This window comes from Pseudorca crassidens, chromosome 20, assembly GCF_039906515.1.
Source record: "Pseudorca crassidens isolate mPseCra1 chromosome 20, mPseCra1.hap1, whole genome shotgun sequence".
Lineage (NCBI taxonomy): Eukaryota > Metazoa > Chordata > Mammalia > Artiodactyla > Delphinidae > Pseudorca > Pseudorca crassidens.
This window is the reverse complement of record NC_090315.1, coordinates 59,092,288-59,112,006: the sequence shown is the minus strand read 5'-3', so window position 1 is coordinate 59,112,006 and position 19,719 is coordinate 59,092,288. Positions and strand designations below refer to the sequence as shown.

The following is a 19,719-nucleotide window of genomic DNA, read 5'->3' as shown; positions in this document are numbered from 1 at the left end:
CCGCACACGCAGCGCTCCAGGTGAGACCTGCCAAGGACGTCTCGGGGCCTGAGCCAGTACCCGAGAGGAGGCCCCGCCTTCCTGGCCACGGAGGTCCAACCCCGCTGGCCGGGAGCCCGTTCTCCCGACAAAGGAGAGACAAAAGCCGCGCAGGGCCAGGACCCCGGTGGTCGCCAGCTCGCTCTCCTCGCAGGGCCAGGGCCAGCTCCCGTGTCCCTGAGTGCCGGGCACGGTGCTCAGCGATGCATGTGGATCGACTCCTGGATCTCACAGCAATGGAGGGGGAAACCAAGGCACAGAGAGGTCGTCTGCCTAAAACCAGAAGCTTGGGAGGAGCAGAGGCGGGATCTGAATTTAGGGAGCGCCAGTGTGGATCCGAAAGCTTAGAAGATGTCCACGCCCAGCAAACACTGATTTGATCTACACACACGGCTAGAAAGGAAAAGAGGAAAAACCCCAGTAGCCCCAGGACGGACGTTGGGACCTATGACCATTCAAGGTCCAGGCAACTCTTACTGCTCTGTCCTCACGGCTCTCAGGTTACATCTTCCAGGCGCGGCCCCCAGGCTCCAAGAACTCAGCCTGGCCTGCGGGGCTCAGCTCCCGGGAAGCTGCCTGGTTCTCCGTGCTCTTGGCTCGTGGGGCGCCCTTCCTGGGAGAGCTGGTTGAGCCACAGCACCTGCGGTCAATTCCCCCACATCCGTGGGGCTGGGGAGCCCGGGCAGAGGCCGGTCACACTGGGGGCCGGTGCACGCATGTGCCGTGTTGCTGCAGACAAGGCTGAGCGGACGGCCCTGGGAAATACGCCATCCCAGGCGGTTCATCAGAAGCAGACAAGGATGTGTGTGAGAGTGATTCATAAGGCACGGCACCCAGGGAGCAGGGACAGGACGGGATAAGGAAGCAGAGAAAGAAAGCAAATGCCACCCCAGGTAAAGCCCCAGCCTGGTCCAGGGGAGCCCTGGAGGGGCCTCACGTCCCCACACTTGCCAGGGGATGAGGACGCCCAGCCCTTCCCCCAAAGCACACAGGGACCAGGGCAGGGTATCCAGGTGCAGCAGGACAGACTCAGACCCACGTTCTTGGAGCTCACGGAGCCGTGGATGAACCGCCCAGGGGGGTGGGCAGCCGGGGCAAAGATGACCAGCTGACTCTCCACCATGCCCGGGCCCTGCTGCAGTGGACAGCTGTCACTGCCCAGCTCCCTTCCATCTTTGGGGCCAGTTGGAGAACACGGGTCACCTCAAGGCCAAGGGTGTATGTCCAGTGGCTTTCTCGTGTTCTCTTCTCTGTGTCTGTTGGTGATGGAATCAGAAAACTCTGGAAGCCACGAGCTAAAGGGAACCTGGGACCCTGTGTCACTCACAATGGGCTCGGGGTTACCTGTACAACTCCCGTCAATGGTTGCCCTGACTCATAAACTGATTTTATAAGGGACTTTAAAAAGGTCAGCAGGACAGTGGCCCTTAAAGACACCCACATCCTAATCCCTGGAACCTGTGGGTACGCTCCCTCACGCGGCAAAGGGGAATGAAGTTTGCTAATCAGCTGACCTTGAGATGACAGTGTACCGTGGATGGTACAGTGGGCCCCTGGAATCAATAGGTCCTTATATGTGGAGGAAGGGGGCAGGACAGAGCCAGAGGAGCTGTGACCACAGAAGCAGGGCAGAGAGACGCAAGGTTCTTGGCTTTGAAGGTGGAGGAGGGAGCCACAAGCCAAGGAATGTGGGCAGCCTCCAGAAGCTAGAAAACCTGATTCTGCCCAACAGTCTCCAGGGAGGACGCAGCCCTGCCCATATCTTGATTTTAGCCTAGTGAGACCCAGATTGGACTTGCGGCCTCCGGAAGTGTAAGATGCTAAATACGTATTGCTTTCAACCACCGACTTGGTGATGACCTGTTACAGCAGCAGCAGGAACTAACCCCGAACTCTTCCAAGGCAGCCGCTGCCGTGGCCGTGACAGGAGCAGGTGAAGGGAGGGGTCTTCTGGAAGGTGCACGGTGTCTCCCATGTTGGCTCCTACCCCCATCCTGCCAGCCCCACTCCTCCTCTCCCCTCCCCGCTGGACCAGTGGTCCCCCAAAACCTGGAATAAGTACAAATGAGAATGGAGGCTTTCTGGGTGGGAGCAGGTCAGCGGCTATTAGGAACCCACAGGCCACCCCCAACAGGGCTGGCCCAGCCCAGCACTCCAACGTGGCAGGGGAGAAAGGGAGGCGCCCAGGAACACAGCCGTGATGGGAGAGTCTGTCTCTGCCTGGCTTTCTGTGACCCCATCCCAGAGCCATCAGTGGGGTCTGTGGCTCTCACTAGCTCTATATTATTTGCCATTTCAGAAGCTGTCCCACAGCTCAGAAAGGACACCCAGGGCCCATGCGGCAGAACTACAGGGCCACTGCTCCGCGGTGCAACATGGCAGCCCCGACGGCCAGGCAGGGAGCACGTGCACAGAGGCGGCAAGAGGACCGGCGCCCCCTGGAATGGTGCAGTGTGCAGCCTGCACAGCCTTGCCCTGCAGCCCGGGGGCCCCCCTGGCGTTCCTCCCATGTCACCGATACTATGCTACAAAGAGATTTCATTGTTACAATTTCACGCCTACTCGGCAGCTGGAGCAGCTAAGCTTTCGGAAGATTCTGAACCTTGCAGAGGCTCCACGGCCGGGAAGCGGCAGCTCTGAGACTTGGGAACTCGGATTTGGGTCTAGGACACCAGCCACACCCTCACTCATCAGCAGACGCTGCTGCTTCTCTCCCAAGGAGCCTGCGACGGCACAGAGATCATCGTTCAGGAACGCCTGTCCCCATGAGCTGGTGATGAATTGCAAGCGTCCTCTTGCTGGATTCCATACCGCCTGCGAGTGGCACATGAGAAATGGACCTCCCTTGGACTAAAGGCTTAAGAATACTGGAAAGAGCTGGGCCTGGGGGCTTGCCGCCTACAAGGGAAGGCTGCCTCGTGGTGAGCTTTGGATGGAACCCTTCCCCCACCAGCTTGGTCAGTCCAAGGTCCGTGCCTGGCCCGCCAGAGGGATGCCAGCCGTGGGGGTCCCCGCTTCCCCTGCAGCCCTGGAGCTCTTCCCCCTGCAGCCAGCAAGTGACCACTCCCCAGGTGGGTCCTCCCAGTGCGGCGCCCGAGGACCACATGGCCTCCTCCTCTGGGAGAAACCGAGGCGGGTTGGCCGTGCGTATCCCTGGGGGCACGTGGCCCAGCCCCCCAGCCCGGCACCAGGGCTGCCGGTGTGACAGCTTCCTTCCCCTGGCAAAGATGTCTGCAGGGAACTGGGGCTCAGAAACGGATGGCAATGGAAAGCTACCTCCTCCCCAAGGCAAGAGATGCAGCCCCCAACCTGCCCACAGCCACCCCATCCTCTGGGAAAGGCAGCACTGGGGTGGATGCCACCATGCAGGGAGTGGGAGAGACGGCGGGGAGACGGGGAGGGGCTCAGAGCTCTGGAGAGAGGGAGTGACAGGGCTGTGTGTGTGGGGGGGACACGTGTGCGTACGGATATGCGTTCCCAGGTGTGTGTCTGCGATGTGTCCTTATGTGCACGTGTAAGAGCGTCTAGTGCCTGTGTGTGTGTCTCTGCACATGTACCCTCATGTCTGGTGCGTCTGCCAGGTCTGCGCCTGTCCCCGCGTGTCCCTGCGCCTGTGTCCATGTGTCTCTAAGTGCTCGCCCCTGCGCCCGCCCCGCCGTCCAGCTGGCAGTGCACAGCTGGACCCGGGGGCTGTGCGCGCCTGCCCGATGAGAGGTGGCAGGTGTGTAATAAACCATTAGTCACTGTCACGTTTCCAAGTAGCAGCAGCAGCGGCCTCCCCGGGAGGGGCTGACTATGGGAGGCTGCTCCTGGCGGGTCTCCAGCTGTGAGCTGGGCCCCCCCATCCCCCCCCAGGCAGGGCCACAGACTGACAGAGAGCAGCTGGCAGACGTGGCTCTTGTGCCCCTGCCCTGGGGCGGCCCCAGGGCAGGGGGCAGGGGCTCGTGCGTGCCAACCGGGGGAGGGGAGGGTCCCCGAGGGTCACGGTTTTGCAGGTTATTACCCAGAGCTGAGGCACTCGTGGGGGCGGGGGGTCAGGACCTGCACTGAGTGCGCTCCTGTCCTGGTTACTTTAATTCTCACACCTGCCCGCGAGCCAGGCACTTCCACTGGCCTTCCTTCCCATTCCTCAGATGAGGAAACTGAGGCACACTGCAAGAAGACACTTGTCCCAGGCTCAGAGAATGCTCGGGCCTCCCTGCCCAGCACCTGCATGTCCCCTTTGCTGCCTGACACTCCGTCCCCAGCAGCCAGGGTCTGGAAGCCCCGCAGAGGGCTGGGTGGCCCCTTCCCTCGCTGAGTCCACACTGCGGAGAGGAAGGTGGGTACCGGGGCTGTCCTGGACATGGATGTCCACATGACCACGCGCCGGCTCCCCCAACCTGCCCGCTCCGGCTCTCTAACAAGCAGTGTTTTCCGCCAGCTGCCCCCGCAGTGGGCCAGCAACAGGGAGGCCTGGGCTGGGGGGCGGTCTTGAGACTCAGTCCTCTTAGGGGCAGGACACACACAGGGACTCGCTCTGAGGGCTCTCGGCCTAAGGGGCTGTTCCACGACCCTCCCTAGGTAAGAACGCAGGTGTCCACTCACTGTTCCCAGCCCGGGGCCCATGTGCCCCACGATAAACGCCTTGGGACTCCACACTCAGGCCCAACAACCCACGAGGGAGCTGCGTCTCCACCAATGGGGAAAGTGACGTGTCCAATGGGGCCGAGATGCGCGGATGGGGTCTCCAAGGCTGAAGGGGGTGGGGGTGAACGCCCACGCAGGAGAACGCTGGTCAGCATCTTCCCCGGCTGGACACCCTCGTTCCCTCTGGCCTAAATGGGGTTACGCCGAGAGCCACGCGCCGGGACACGTGTGGCGCAGCCACAAGGCGGGAGGGAGCACAGGCGCACGCACCGGGCGGGCCCACCATCCCGTGGCGCACGACGGTGAAACCAAGCACTGCGGCAGCTGTGACAACAGAAGGACCTTGCAGCGCTGAGCCGGGCCCAGGAGACAAAGCTCACACCCCCAGGACACCGGCGATTCAGGCAAACACAGGTGCGATGGAAACGGCAAATGGGACCTGGCGGGTCCCTCCGGGGGCGCCGGGGCATCCAGGTAGACGGAGCGTCCTAGGGCTGGGTTGGGTGGTGGTTCACGGGGATCCGTTACATTAGTTTTTAAATGAACGAGTGAACACAACGGAACGTAGAGATGAAAAAACAACAACAACCCAACCAAGGCCATCTATGAATCAACCATGAGACAGTGTTAAGAAGCAGGGGAAGAAAATCAAGTCAGGGAGACGCAGCCTCCTGGCTTTTCCCTGGAACGTGGCGGCCGCGGGGTGGGAGTCTGCGCCGGAACTTTCTCTGCGTGCTCCCTCGCTGCCGGGGGCAGCCTGATCGGCTCCAGCACTCAGAGACAGTAAAAAGCTGGCACCTACCTGTGCCCGTGAGGTCCGGTCCGGCCCCGTCCAGGCTGCTCTGCTGACACCGGGCTGGCCCCTGCTCCTGGGCGGTCCTGGGGCCCCTGGGCAGGCTCTCCGTTAGGGCGCCTGGCCGAGGCTCGGGCTCCCGGGAGGGAGGGTGGACGGCCGTCGATGCCTCGAGAGATGCAGAGGTGACCTGGAAGGACGGGGGAGGGGGGGACATGGTGAGTCTTGGTCACGCCTGCCAGGAGGTGCCCAAGGGGTGGGCCCCCTGGGCCGCTGGGTACCACCCCTCCCCCACGATGGCCTGGCTTTGTCATCAGGGACTCCGCGTGGCTGGCTCGGGGCAGCAGCAGAGCTGGTCCCCAGACTGCCAGTGTGAGTCAGTACCAGTGACGGCCTCGCCCAGCAAACCTGCCCAGCAGCACGGTGGACACCAGGCTGATCTCTGGGCACTGAGGATCCACTCCCAGGTCCCATCACTACCCAAGCCGCTATCCTCTGCTCGGAAGGTTGTAATAACTACCCACGAGTTAGTTGCAACTACAACCATTAACCTAGTTAATCTTCAGTTCACCCCACAGGGCAGTCATCTCCCCCGCTTTTTCTGTCTTCAAAAAGAAATCGTAGAAAAATACACTTACCGTCTTGACCGCTTTCAAGTGTACAACTCAGTGGCGTGAAGTCCAAACGCAACGTGCGACCATCCCCGGATCCATTGAGAACTTTCTCATCGACCCAAACGGAAATTCCACACCCATTAAACACTACCGCTCCGTACTCCCTCCCCCAGGCCCTGGCACCCACCGCCCTACTTTCCGTCTCTATGGATGTGACTATCCCGGTCACCCCACCCCCTTTCCACAGTTGGGGAAACTGAGGCTCAGAGAGGGGCAGTGGGGGCCTGAGGTCAGAGCTGCCAAGGCAGGGTCAACTCAGCTGAGCATCCCGGGCGCCAGGGTTCCAGGGTCTGAACAAGAGCAGTTCCCCGGGGGCCGGTCCCGGAGACTGGCGACGCCACACGGCCCCGATTACGAGCTTCAGGGCCGCACGGCTGTCAAAAAGCAACTTCACGTTGACCCTGTTTTTCCAGGGATTAGGGCTATAAAACCAAAGTACCGGGGAGAGACGGACGGCGCTGCATCCAGGCTCCAGCAGCCCCACATGCGGGAGACGGATAAATTTACCGTTTGTTTCCGGGAACGCTTTAATTTATGGGATCCATATGGTGACACTGCCCAGACTGCAGCCCCCGCAAATCCCACAGGGGTGCTGGCGGGTTAGGCTGGAGCCAGGAGGGGGCGGCGCCGGGGCCCAGCACACTTCATTCACTCGCTGGCTCGCTTAGGGCCGGGGGCCCCTCGGCATGGCGGGGAGCCTGGAGCCCCTGTACGGACCCCGCCCCACAGGCTTTTAGCTGCTCCGGCAACCTTGCCAACATCACTTCGGGAAACTCTGCCAGATGTAGGGCTGCTGTGTCCCCCTGTTAGTCCAGCCAAGCCCAGGGACTGTCTGTGGGGTGGTACCTCATCAGAGCAGGCAGCATTCTTGCAACCCCCTCGGGGCAGGCTGGCAGGGAGTGAAGGAGGGTGGCATTGTGCCCTGGCCTTGACCCTGCCCATGCGCTGGTGGAAAGCAGAGCGGGGTGAGGCCCACCTACTGCTTGTCCTCCTGGGGCTGGGGGACCAGGGTTCTGCTGGGGAAAGTGGCCGGGGGGATGCCGCATGGAGGTGGGGACGGCTCCCTGGATGAAGAGCTTGTGGGCATGAGGATGCCGTTTACTGAGCACCTACTACGTGCTACGGTTAATCCTCCCAACAGTCCTGTCTCGAACAAAAACATGGAAACACGAAGAGACAAAGTGTACTGTCTGAGTCCCCACAGTAAGTGGAGGTGTCGGGATGTGAACTCAAGCAGCTGGGAGAAGACTCTGCTGTCACAAAGCATGCAGGGAACATGGCTTTTAAGTAGAAAACAGCAGATGGCAAGAGAGAATACTACTGGGTGGGAGGGGGTGCGGTGCGGATGACAAGGTCTAGAGGAGTTTGATAATAGGAGAACTCCCCAAGGGCTGGAAAATTCCAGGCAGGCTTCCTGGAGCAGGTGGAATTTGAACTAGGCCTTCAAAGGGAGCAGGCTTTAAAAGGAAGTGGGGGGGACAGGAAGGACAAGAGATTCAAACACACATCTCTGCGGGGACCAGGGGGGTAAACCGGAAACAAGGTACTGGTAGGTGAGACTGTATGGGGGCACCAGTGGGGGCCACATGGAAGGAAGCCAGCCCCGTCACGCCACTTCTGATCTTTCAGGAGGAAGCTGGGAATCCATTTTTAAAAGCTGCACTCTCGTGATTCTTAAGTGTTGAAACAGGATGCAAACCCTCATACGCTGCTGCTGGGACTGTAAACTGGTGCCGCTGCTTTGGAGACGGCCTGGCGGATCGTCAAGGTCCAAACAGAGTCATCACAGGACCCACCAATTCCACTCCTAGGTAGATACCCCAGAGGACCGAAAACAGACGTCCACAAAAAAACTCGCATCTAAATGTTCACGACAGCCCTCCGTTCGCAGGCTAATGACTTCTGCCAACGACGAACCTGCAGGTGGGTCCTTCCCCAGTCGGTCTCCCAGGTGAGAGCGAAGCCCCCCCGATGCCTTGACCTGCCGCAGGGGCCCCCGCTGAGCGGGCGGTGATAGGCGTCTTGCTGTGAGCTGCTTGCGTGCAGTCCTTTGTTACACAGCAGTCGATAACTAATAAACCCCCCAAGCTCTAGAGCAGGGCCTGGCCCAGAAACACATGTTCCCTGGCACCACCGGGTGCCAGACACCCTCCCTCCTCTGGTCCAGCTGTTCCCACCATGTTGACTCTTGTTGGAAGTAAAAGGATTCTACCCCCTTCTCCGGCGTTTGCCGGCAGCTGCCCGTGGACTCGAGAGGGCTCAGTCACTGCTAACGGATGGGCGAGGCTGCCAGACACACGTGGGTGGGGAAGATGCATTATCTCATGCTAGCATCATCGTAGGTGGAGGCAAAGGTTCTCAGCCAGACCATCACATGGAAGCAGAGAGCAGCCTTTCCTCACCCTTCAAGGACAAATTTACAACAATGCCTGACTAATAAAAAGCAGACCCTCGAACCAACATATTCCTTGTGCCTTTTCTCTACCAGAGCCAAGAGTTCCAAGCTCACGGCCTGTCTTAATTTAAAGTGCTATTAGGACCGGGTCTGGGACATATACTGCTCCCTGCCCCGGGGACCCTGGAAATTGACAGCATCCCAGAGAGCCCGTGGGGCCCTCGCAGAGCAAGCAGGATAAACTTTATTGTTCCCTTTATTTTCCTGGACCAGGGCCACTACATTTAAAGTGTTAACGGCGAAAGGCAAAAAGGGGGAAAATTTCCAGGGTTCTTTACCATAAAAGGGATTTGCAGCCCACCCCTGCATATCCTAATGAGATCGCGCCTTGTTACACTTCCTCCGGGGAACTGAGTGATTCCTGGAGAACAATGACTCCAGGTAAATTCGCACGTAGGGATGGGGATGGATAGGGGCAGAGAGCAGATACGGCATCCCTGCTTCACAGGGGAAAACCATGCAGCACTGCTGTCAGTACCCAGTTTATTTTATTAATTGTATTAGTCCGTGAGCTCCCCAAGTTTGAGAACTCCTGTTTTATTGTTCTGTAGAATTGTTTTATTGAGATATAATTCATATACTATACAATTCGCCCATTTAAAGTGTACAGTTCAGTGGCTTAGAGAAGAGTCATAGAGTCGTGTAACCATCACCAGAATCTGTCTAGAACGTTCTCATTACCCGGTACCCATGAGCAGTCACTCCTCACGCCCCCACCCCGGCCCCCTGGCAACCCCTCGTCTCCTTTCTGTCTCGATGGATTTGTCTCTTCTGGACATTTCATACAGCTGGACCCCTACACCATGTAGCCCTCTGTGTCTGGCTTCTTTCACTCAGCGTAATGTCTCCCAGGCTCACCCATGTGGTAGCCTGTAAATGACGTACTTTAAAAAACAGGGGAAGTTCCAGTTTGAGGGCACACAGCGGCCCAGAGGCCACTGCACGAGACGCTAGGATTTCTCTCTCCAGCAGCCTCTCCAACAGGGACTGGCTAGCTGGCTGTTCCCAGAGCCTGCTTCCCTCTCCCTCCTGGGCACCCAGCCAGACTCTACCTCTCCGGCTCCCTGTAGTGAGATGGGGCCAGGCACTGTGTCCTGGCCACTCCCCCCAGCTGGGAGATCTTAGCAAAGTGACTTCACCTCTCTGGGCCTCAGTTTCCCCTTCTGCAAAATGGATTAATAACACAGCAAGTGTCCACCTCCAAGAGGGAGGGTGCAGGGGATTAGATGAGTTCTTTCTGCTAAAGCACTTGGTACACAGTAGGTGCTCAAGAAATGGCAGCTCATCTCATGACCTGACTGCATAAGCATCAGAAACGAGAGCCACAGGGGGACCCCACAGAGCCTGGAGGGGTGTGTGCTGGGGAAGCCTTCACGGCCTCAGCCTTCGCAGGGGAGCCCACCTGGCCTCTGGGCAGTTTCGGCCCCAGCTGGCAGGGACACCTTCTAGGCCCCCTTGCCCGCTGCTGACGCAGAGCCTGAGGCAGTCCCGGAGCCCCTTGACTCACGAGGGCAGGATCTGGGGCATGGGCTCCCCCACTTTTCCTGATCACCCTGAATCGTCTCTTTCCTCCAAATCGGCTCAAGATATGCTCCAGGAAGCTGGCTTTGCTGATCTTGAATAAAGTAGATGTGGGACTGAATCCTGAGTGCCACTTGCCTGTGGGCGTAACTAGGAGTAACAGGCAAGTCACAACTGCTTGGACCTCAGTTTATGCCTCTGGGAAATGGGCCCGTAACGCCTACCCTAGATTTACTGAGCACTTGCTATGTGCTAGGTATCCACCAAGCACCTGCTGTCTGTAGCCTGTTTCATCCTCCCAACAACCCTACCTTAACTCCCACATTGTAGGAGGAAACTGAGGCACAGAGAAGTCAAGTCAGCTGCCCAAGGTCACCCAGCCGGTCACAGTCAGAGCCCCCACAGCGCCGGCACCCAGCAGGTGCTCCCTGCATACTAGCAGGGCCCGATTCCTGTCCTCGCTGCCTCAGCAGACACACAGCAACCGGGACTGTGGTCTCTGGCACACAGGTTTATCCTGCGGCGGAGTGACGGTGGGTTTGCTGATGGTCTGCGGCTGATTTATGTGAAGACCAAGCCTGGGAAGATGAGACAAAACAGAGCTGCAGGAGGCGGGAGAGGAAACGCCAGCATCCCGATGGCACAAAGGACGCGGCATCATCACCTGCCCTCGGCCGCGAGGAAAACTCAGACACAGGCGGGAAGCCAAGCTTGGGGAGAAAAGCCACCTCCCTCCCAAACAGTGATGGCGGGGGGCCTGCCTTGGATGGAGGGTGGGTGGGCACAGCTGGGTTGGCGGGAGACCTCTGCCAGCTGCCGGCGACACGTGGGTCACAGGCCCGGGGCCGTCTGTCCAGGAGCGACATAAGAGGGCACGGGCCAGCCCTCCCACAGGGCCCCTCCTTCCCGTTTCCTGGTCCCCACAAGAGCCCACCCACAAAGATGCACTCGACCCTCTCTGGTGGGATTCCTTGTTCTGTGCCGCAAGCTGGTTCATCAGAGGCCGCAAAACAGTATTTTACGCCCCTTAATTCCCTGTAATAGCTGCATAATGGCGAGCAGAGAACTCCAAATACCGCAGTAAAGGGAACGATAAGGCTCTGGGTCAGGGGGAGATGGAGCTGCAGAACGCAGAGTCCCCGATAAGCAGACAACTAACGGGTTATTAACTGTGCGGTGCAGACCGGGCGTAATTGGAAAGTTATTAGATATGGAATACACACAGCACCCAGTAAATGAGTAATCAGGGGCTAATTAAGCTCACGCGACCCAGCAGATCGCGAGGGAGAGGCTGGTGGCTGCTACATCTGTGACAGCAATTAGGGGCGCTCCGGCTGCCGCGCGCGTGGGAAGGAGGTCGACGGCTCGGGCAGAGCAGCCCAGCCGGGGGTCTCGATCTGACTCTTTTCCCAGCCGAGACCCCCCCCGCCGGCTGCTCCCACCTCTCAAGGGCTGGAGGGAGGGGGCGGGGAGGCACCAGGTGCATCCGGCCTCCAAGACAAGAGGAGCCCAAGTGGACAGAAGGTCCGGGACTCGGAAAAAACAAAAAGATTTTATCCCTGGCTTCACATCCGACCAGGTGAGCACTCACTGCAGCCACCAGAGGGGACGGAAACAGTCATAACTCTCCCCCCAGATGATCTGCAAGGTGTGTGTGCAGGGTCACCTCCTGGAGCTTTGCGGTGGTTCTGCCAGGCGGGCTAGGCGGGGACAGTGATCAGCCCATTTTATAGATGGGGAGACTGAGGCTAAGAGGACCGGAAGTGGACAGAGCTCATCCAGCCTGCTTCCCCTTCCAGCAGGCACAGGGCACCACCCCCCTGCCCCGGGTGTCTCGAAAAGAGGAAGACACTGGTGTCTCTCAGGAGGACGGCGGCCAAGCTCAGAGGAGAAAAAGGGGCCAGAGGCAGTTAGGTGGCCAATGGGAGTGACCGTTTGGGTTCCAAGCTGGCGACCTTGGGCATGCTTTTAATGCCTCTGGGCCTCAGCTTCCTCGTCTGAAAAAGGGGGTGCTGACAGCCACACCCACGGCGCAGGGCAGTCATGGGGAGTTAGCATTCGTGCAGCCCAGCCCAGGCCCGACGCACAGGAAGCCCATGAATGCATTTGTCAAAGCAAGAAAGAGCAGAACTAAAAGGGGGAGCCCGGTCCCTCCTGCCATAAAGAGAACCAGAGAGCCGCTGGTTCAAGACCTGGGGGCTGCTGGAGCTGAAAAGTCTCTGGGTTCGGCTGAAACCAAGCACTGTCTCCAAGCCAGGAGCTACTACTGCCTGTCCCTGATAGGCTGCAGCAGAAGGGTCATGGGCCATGACCCTAAAGCAGGAGGCTTGGGACAGAAATGCCTTTCGTTGGTCACAGCTAAACGCTGACAGCACCTACTGAGCACCGGGCCCCGTGCCAGCCTTTGCCGTGTCAGCCCTCGAAGCCTTGGCCCTGGTGGGGAGGAACTGTTGGGCCCCATTACATAGTTGGGGAAACTGAGACACAGAAAGGGTAACTCACTGCCACGTGTGGACGGGGCAGGTGGGGCGTGATGTCTCTGGGAGCTTATCAGAAAGCCGGAGTCTGCTGCCAACAGCACTCAGAGCCTCGGGAGACACGCCTGGCGGGACAGGTGCGGCTGGGAAGGCTGAGGCCACGGGGAGACTGGAGCTGGCCAGAGGCAGGCATGCCCAACTTCTGCTGCTCTTGTGGCTGAAAGGAACATTCCGGAAGGCATGGGCCCGGCCCCCTCCCTCAAGGGAGGCCTCTGAGCCAGCTGACCCCCTCATAAGTCCTGGGACAGAGCAGGGGGCTGCATGGAGGAATTCACTGTTTCCAGAGGCAAGCAGGTCTCCCCATGACTGCCTAGCAACAGAGCACGTGGGTGATGCTGGCGGAATCCAGCTCAGGCTCAGGGTCAGGGGTGAGGGCCCTCAGGGATGCGGGGGCTCCCGGAGTCCTTGACGTTAGTGCCGAACGCCAGTCCCTGGAGGCCGGCCGTGGGAGCTAGACTGATCTCAGACCAGTGAGGGCTCGACTCCCCGGCTCTCCTGGGGTGCCCCCTCCTACTCCTGCTGTGCCCACTCACCTTCCCCTCCTCCCAGGGCGAGAGCCTCCCACTGGTTCCTGGGCACACAGTCTTACCCACTTCACCCCCCCGCCAACCACTCCTTGGCCTGAGCCAGCTTTCCAAAACACTACGCTCACCCACCTGCACAAAATCCTTTACCAGAGGCTCCTCCACGCGGCCTCTCAGAGCCATGTGATTCGGGCCAGCCCAGCGTTTCAGCCTGTCGTGCCTCACATCCATCTACCTATCTACCTGACCGACCATGCAGCCATCCACCCACCCAACCACCTGTCTATCTGGCCGTCCATCTATCCATCGATCCAATCATCTGTCTATTCACCCACCAACCTATTCATCTACCTGCCCATCCATCCATCCATCTGTCCATCATCTGTCTATCCACCCACCTACCTATCCATCCACCTGTCTACCTGTCCAACTATCCATCCATCCACCCGTCTATCTGGCCATCTGGCCATCAATCCTTTCATCCAGCTATCCGATCGTTCAGTCAAACATCCATCCATCTACTAAACATTTATCAAGCACCTACCATGGCTAGGCACTGTGCCTGGGACACAGGAGCAAACAAAAAAGCTAAAAATGTCTGCCGTTAAGGAGGTGACATTCGGTCGGTGGAGACAGACAGCCAGTAAACACACATTTACACGACAGGTGGTAGGAGATGCCAGAAAGACAAACAGGAGAAGGGGACAGGCAGGAGGGGGGATGGGCAGTTAGAATTCTCCATAGGCTGGCCCCATTGAGAAGGCGACATCTGTGCAAAGACTTGAAGGAAACACGAGAGTTAGCCATGGAGATGGATATCTGTGGGAAGAGTGTTCCAGGAAGAGGGAACAGCAAACACAGTGGCCCTGAGGCGGGGAGCATGTTTGGAAACCTTTTCTGAAAAGGCCAGATCAGATTTGCAGCTTATGGGCCGTATGTTCTCTGTTGGAACTAAGCAGCTTAGGCCTTGGAGCTCTAAGGCACACTTAAACAACATGAACAGGAACACTGTGTGCCTGTTCCAATAAAACTTTACTTACACACACTGAAATTTGAATCTCATATAATTTTCACGCCGCGAAACATTACTCTCCCTTTGATTTTTTTTTCTTGGCAATCATTTAAAGATGTAAAATCCATTTTTAGTCCATGGGCTGTATGGAAACTGGCTGTGGGCGAAGTTTGCCGATCCCTGTTCTACAAGCAGCAGGGTCCGTGTGGCTGCAGGGGTGGCGGTCGCGGTAGAGATGGAACACCATTTGCTGCGACTCCTAAACACACCTGGGGGAGAGGGGTCTGTGGGAGGACGGAAGCTGAGCCTTGACTCGGAGCAGAGGCGAGGCTGGGAGTCATGGAGGTGGTGAGGCCGCTGCAGAGGCTCCCTCTGGTTGCCTAGGTCCACCCGATGCAGGAAGGGCTGCGGAAGGACGTGTGTGCACCTCTACCGCTGGGCTCATTACCTTCTGGTCTCCCCTGTAGGTATCCTGTAAGGGGCTGAGGGCAGATGCAGAAACCATCTTGCCTGGTTCAAATCCCAGCTCTGCCACCTTTGAGCTGTGTGCCTTCAGGCAAGTGACTCTACCTCTCTGGGCCTTGGCTTCCCTATCTGTAAAATGGTGAGGATGCCCCAGGTTCAGGGTTCGGGGTGGAAGCAACATAGGGGTCTGCTCACGAGCCACTGTCATGCCCATGAGTCCCCCCTCACCCCGAAACGCCCTCTGCCCCTCCCCAATTCCCTGTCTCCTTTTCAGCCAACAGTCTGCCCCCCTCCCCTGGACTCTCTCCCCAGCTCCCCTTCCCAGGCAGAGCCAGACCCTCCCTTGGACCACCTCCATTAGTGCCGTCATCTGAGTACCACTGATTCAGCTGTTACACTTCTGCCCCCACCAAGACTGTCGCTCCCCTGAACAGCACCTGGGGAACCCAGGTGCTGGCATGGTGTCCCCAACACAGCACAAAGAGGAGACATCTAAGTTATAGAAGGAACCATGTGGAAGCCTAGGGAACAGTGTTTTAGGCATGGGGAACAGCCCATGCAAAGGCCCTGAGGCAGAGAGTGCCTGGTATGCCTGAGGAACAGCAATGGGGCCCACATGGCTGAAGAGTGGGGGAAGCAATGGAGCCATGTTTTGTAGGGCCTTGTGGGCCCCTAAAGGACTCTGGCTCTCATTCAGAGTTACGATGGGAACCGGGTGGGGGGGCAGTTTCTGAGCCAAGGAGAGATGTGATCTGATTTTTGTTTTAACTTTAACTTTTTACGATGAGATGCTTCTAGATTCACATGCAGTCGTAAGAAATGATACAGGGAGATCCTGAGCACCCTTTGCTCAGTTTCCCCAATGGTAACATCTTACAAAACTAGAGTACAAGGTCACAGAAGGAAATGAACAGGACAACCTGCCTATCTTACGCAGACTTCCCCAGTGTGACCTGTACTTGCACGCGCGTGTATTTTGTTCTCTGCGGTGTCACCACCAGCACAGGCTCCTGTAACCACCTCCACAGCTGAGATACAGAAAGTCCCACCCTAAGCATCCCTTGTGACACCTCCTGATAAACACGCCCAGCTCCCTCCTGCCCCAGACAACAAGCCCTGGCAACCACTGACCCGTTCCCCACTTCTATATTTCGCCATTTCAAGCTTGTTATGTAAATCACAGTGGGTAACCCTCTGGGACCGCCTGTTTCCACTCAGCACGACTCCCTGGAGATTCACCAGGTTGTTGGGCATTTCGGTGGTTTGTTCCTTTTTCTTTTTTTTTTTTTTAATAAATTTCTTTTTTTATTTTTGGCTGCATTGGGTCTTTGTTGCTGTGCGTGGGCGCTCTCTAGTTGCGGCGAGCGGGGGCTACTCTCTGTTGCGGTGCGCGGGCTTCTCATGGCGGTGGCCTCTCCTGTTGCGGAGCACGGGCTCTAGGGCACGGGCTCAGTAGTTGTGGCGCACAGGCTTAGTTGCTCCGCGGCATGTGGGATATTCCCGGACCAGGGCTCGAATCCATGTCCCCTGCGTTGGCAGGAGGATTTTTAACCACTGCGCCACCAGGGAAGCCCCGGTTTGTTCCTTTTTATTACGGAGTTGTCGTCGACGGCATGGCCGTTCCAAAGCTTGGTAGCCCGTTGCCTGATTTCGGTGGAGGGAAGCCAGTTCCCTGCAGGTTGAGCTGCTTCCTCTGCCCCCACCCCAGGCTCACATCCCACCGCGGCCCTGGCCTTCCTCCTGTCTTCAGAGTCTGTGCCTGGCTTTACCTGCCAGCTCCCCATTAAGGGCCTGCCTCTCCCCCCGCTTTGGGAATCGACACCCTGTTTACCAGACATGATGCTCTCGCACCTCTGCCCATAGCCCCCTTCGATGCCTCCGAACTGGGGAGGTCAGGCGGTTGATCGACAGTAACCCTTCTGCAGTTGCTCCCCATGCAAATGGGGATCAGAGATGTTTAGCAACCTGCCAAATGCCCCACAGCGGGAAGATGGGCAGACGCCCACCCTCGTGTGTTTCAGTTACATCAAAGGCAGATTCTGTGGACCGGGGGGTGAGGGGGCCTGCCCTGGGCTCTGTGACCCCCACGCCTGCACCAAGGGGGTCTCGCCAGCTTCAGGTAAACACGACATAATTACTGTGGAGAAAACTGTGCTGTCTCAGCCAGGCAGTCGGTTTATCAGGCGCTGACAGTGCATTAGCTAAGTGATCACTAGACTATTAAATTTTTTCCCCAGCCCTTGCCAGGGGTATTACAGTGAAGAATGGCAGCTTAACCGCAGGGAAATTCTTCAGGGTGACAAAAATAAAAATAGCTCTAATTGAAGCTGATAAAAATTATACCCTTTAAAAACACACGTCGGGGGCTTCCCTGGTGGCACAGTGGTTGAGAGTCCGCCTGCCGATGCAGGGGACGCGGGTTCGTGCCCCGGTCCGGGAAGATCCCATGTGCCGCGGAGCGGCTGGGCCCGTGAGCCATGGCCGCTGAGCCTGCGCATCCGGAGCCTGTGCTCCGCAACGGGAGAGGCCACAGCAGTGAGAGGCCCGCGTACCGCAAAAAAACAAAACAAAACAAAACAAAAAACACATCGGGGTGCACTGGCTATAATGTAAATTAATGCCAGGGCAGGATTTCTGTCACAAGATCGTGGAAACACAGTGACAGCCACGGCAAACAGCCTCCCAGGGCGTCACATCTGCTGGGTCACGGCTCAGCAACCTTGGGAGACAGCAGGCTGGGCTGGAGGCTGGCGCCCAGGGGCCCGCAGATGTGGCCTCACCCACCACCCAGCCCCTGCGGAGGGAAAGCGGTCAGGACATGGCCAGGGCCCTTGTCAACGTCACTGCCGAGAGTGCTGGCGTGTCCTGGCGGGCGTGCTGCGGGCCTGGGGGCAGAGGTGGCCGGGCCCTTAGCAGGCCAAGCCGGTGCTCCAACACCACTGCCGTCGCAGGGCCCTGCTCGTTCAGCTGGATGCTGACTTGAAACTCCCCCATTAAAACGTGTTAATAACAGAGGCCCCAGACAAACCGACAGAATCTGCGTGTTCTGGTCACAGCAGTGAGTGTCTCCCGGCAGCCAAAACGTTTCAGTTTGGTGCATGCAAGAATGATAAATATAATGGCGATAAAATCCTAATAATCACAGGCGTAGCATCTGCTCTGCGCACCACGCTGTTTCAAGTACTTTCCACATGTTTTAATTCACTTAATCCTCGATACAACCGGTGAGGCAAACACTGTCATTATCATCATGGTGTTCCAGACGAGGAAGCGTGTCTGGAGGCCCAGAGAGATCGTGTAACCTGCCTGCAGGGCCAGTCGGGGCTGAGCAGAGGTTGAGCCCACTCGGCCCCCTCTAGAGCTGCCCTCTGAACCCCCCTGCCAGCTGCCTCTAAGCCCAGCAGGGGACGGGCCCCTCGACCCACGGGCACTTGGCAAGCATCTCTGCTGGCCACCGAATCTGAACTCAGCACACAGCAGGTGAAGCTGTGTTGGGGGCTGGTCCTGCAAACCCTTGTAACGGGAGCAACAAACCTGACTCCACGTTAGCTCTGTCTCCTTTCCTTTCACCTTTGTATTGCTTTTGCTTCCAGTTAAGAATGTTGCCGGCAGCCTGAAATAGACAGGATATAGCCCACTCTCAAGGCTCTGATCTTTAAGGATATAACACTTTTCCATTCACATAGAGATGAAAAGTTGCAGAACAGAGAATAACATTTGTCTTGATGGAAGTTTACAGGAACGTCATATCCTGACCCACGCGGACAGCTGCAAGAACAAAGGATTCCGACACCAAGAAGTTTGCAGCAACTAACCACGCCCCTCCCTCACCTTGACTTTATTTGCTTGTTTGTTTTTTTGGCTGCGCCGTGTGGGGCTTGTGGGATCTTAGTTCCCAGACCAGGGATCAAATCCGTGCCCCCTGCAGTGAAAATGCAGAGTCTTAACCACTGGACCACCAGGGAAGTCCCCACCTTGATTTTATTGTTTTTTCTCAATACATTCTTAATGCTTTGTTCCCTCAACATTTTTTTTTCCCTGAACATTTTAAAAATATTTATGTATGTATGTACGTATGTGGCTGCATCGGGTCTTCGTGTGGCCTGTGGGGTCTTTCGTTGCGGCACGCGGACTCTTCATTGAGGCACGCTGGCTTCTCTCTAGTTGTGGCACGCGAGCTCCAGAGCGCACGGGCTCAGCAGTTGCGGTGCACGGGCTTAGCTGCCCTGCGGCATATGGGATCTTAGTTCCCTGACCAGGGATCGAACCTGCATCCTCTGCATTGGAAGGCGGATTCTTAACCACCGTGCCACCAAGGAAGTCGCCCCACCTTGACTTTAAAAGGGCTTTACTGAAACCCTTCGGGGAGTTCAGGGTTTTGGGGGCATGAGCCACCTGTGTCCTTGCCTGGCCCTGCAATAAACCCTTCTCTGCTCCGAACTCCGATGTTTCGGTATTGTCTGCCCTCACTGGGCGTCAGGCACACACACCTGCGTTCGGTAGCGCTCACACTTATTTTGACAAGCCTTGTGCAATTCTATTTTGACTACACCTTCACCTACTGGGGTTGAGAAAATTCACTTAGATTTCCTACAGCTCCCCCTGACTCAAAGCTGGGCTGGGTATGCATGGGTGGGGGGCTCTGAAGAAAAAACAGACCTAGGAATTAATTCTGGAATATTAATTGGGCCCCTGCCCTGTGCCAGGCACTGGAGATTCAGAGCAAAGGCAGGGAAAGTTCCAGGCCTCTTGCTGCTGACGTTTCAGGTTGGAAGAAGACAGATAATAGCACAGCCGCTCCTTCTGGGTCCACAGGCAAAGAGGAAAGGCATCAAAAATGAAAATCCAAACACGGTCTTATGATGTAAAGACACAAGTCAAAAACCTAAGCGTTTGACCAGCAAAGGATTTTAAGCTTACTCTTTTAAAAAGAAGAATAAAGGGAAAGATTAGAAAGAATCTCTCATTTTCTCTCTCTTTCCGTGAGCGTGCACATGTACACACACACACACACACACACACACACACACACCATTTCCAGGGAAAGAAATCTAATAATGGGAGAAACAT

The 19,719-nt window shown here is 57.3% G+C and overlaps 1 protein-coding gene across 4 annotated transcripts in view; it reads right to left on the bottom strand.

Annotated features, from left to right (window-relative positions):
- The window catches only part of GSE1 (Gse1 coiled-coil protein), a 420,023-nt gene that overhangs the window by 256,791 nt on the left and 143,513 nt on the right, over positions 1-19,719 (bottom strand). For all 4 annotated transcript variants that reach the window (XM_067719404.1, XM_067719403.1, XM_067719405.1 and 1 more), the window contains exon 2: positions 5,471-5,651. In XM_067719404.1, the coding sequence (XP_067575505.1) occupies positions 5,471-5,651 (181 nt within the window). The remainder of the gene's footprint in view (positions 1-5,470; positions 5,652-19,719) is intronic.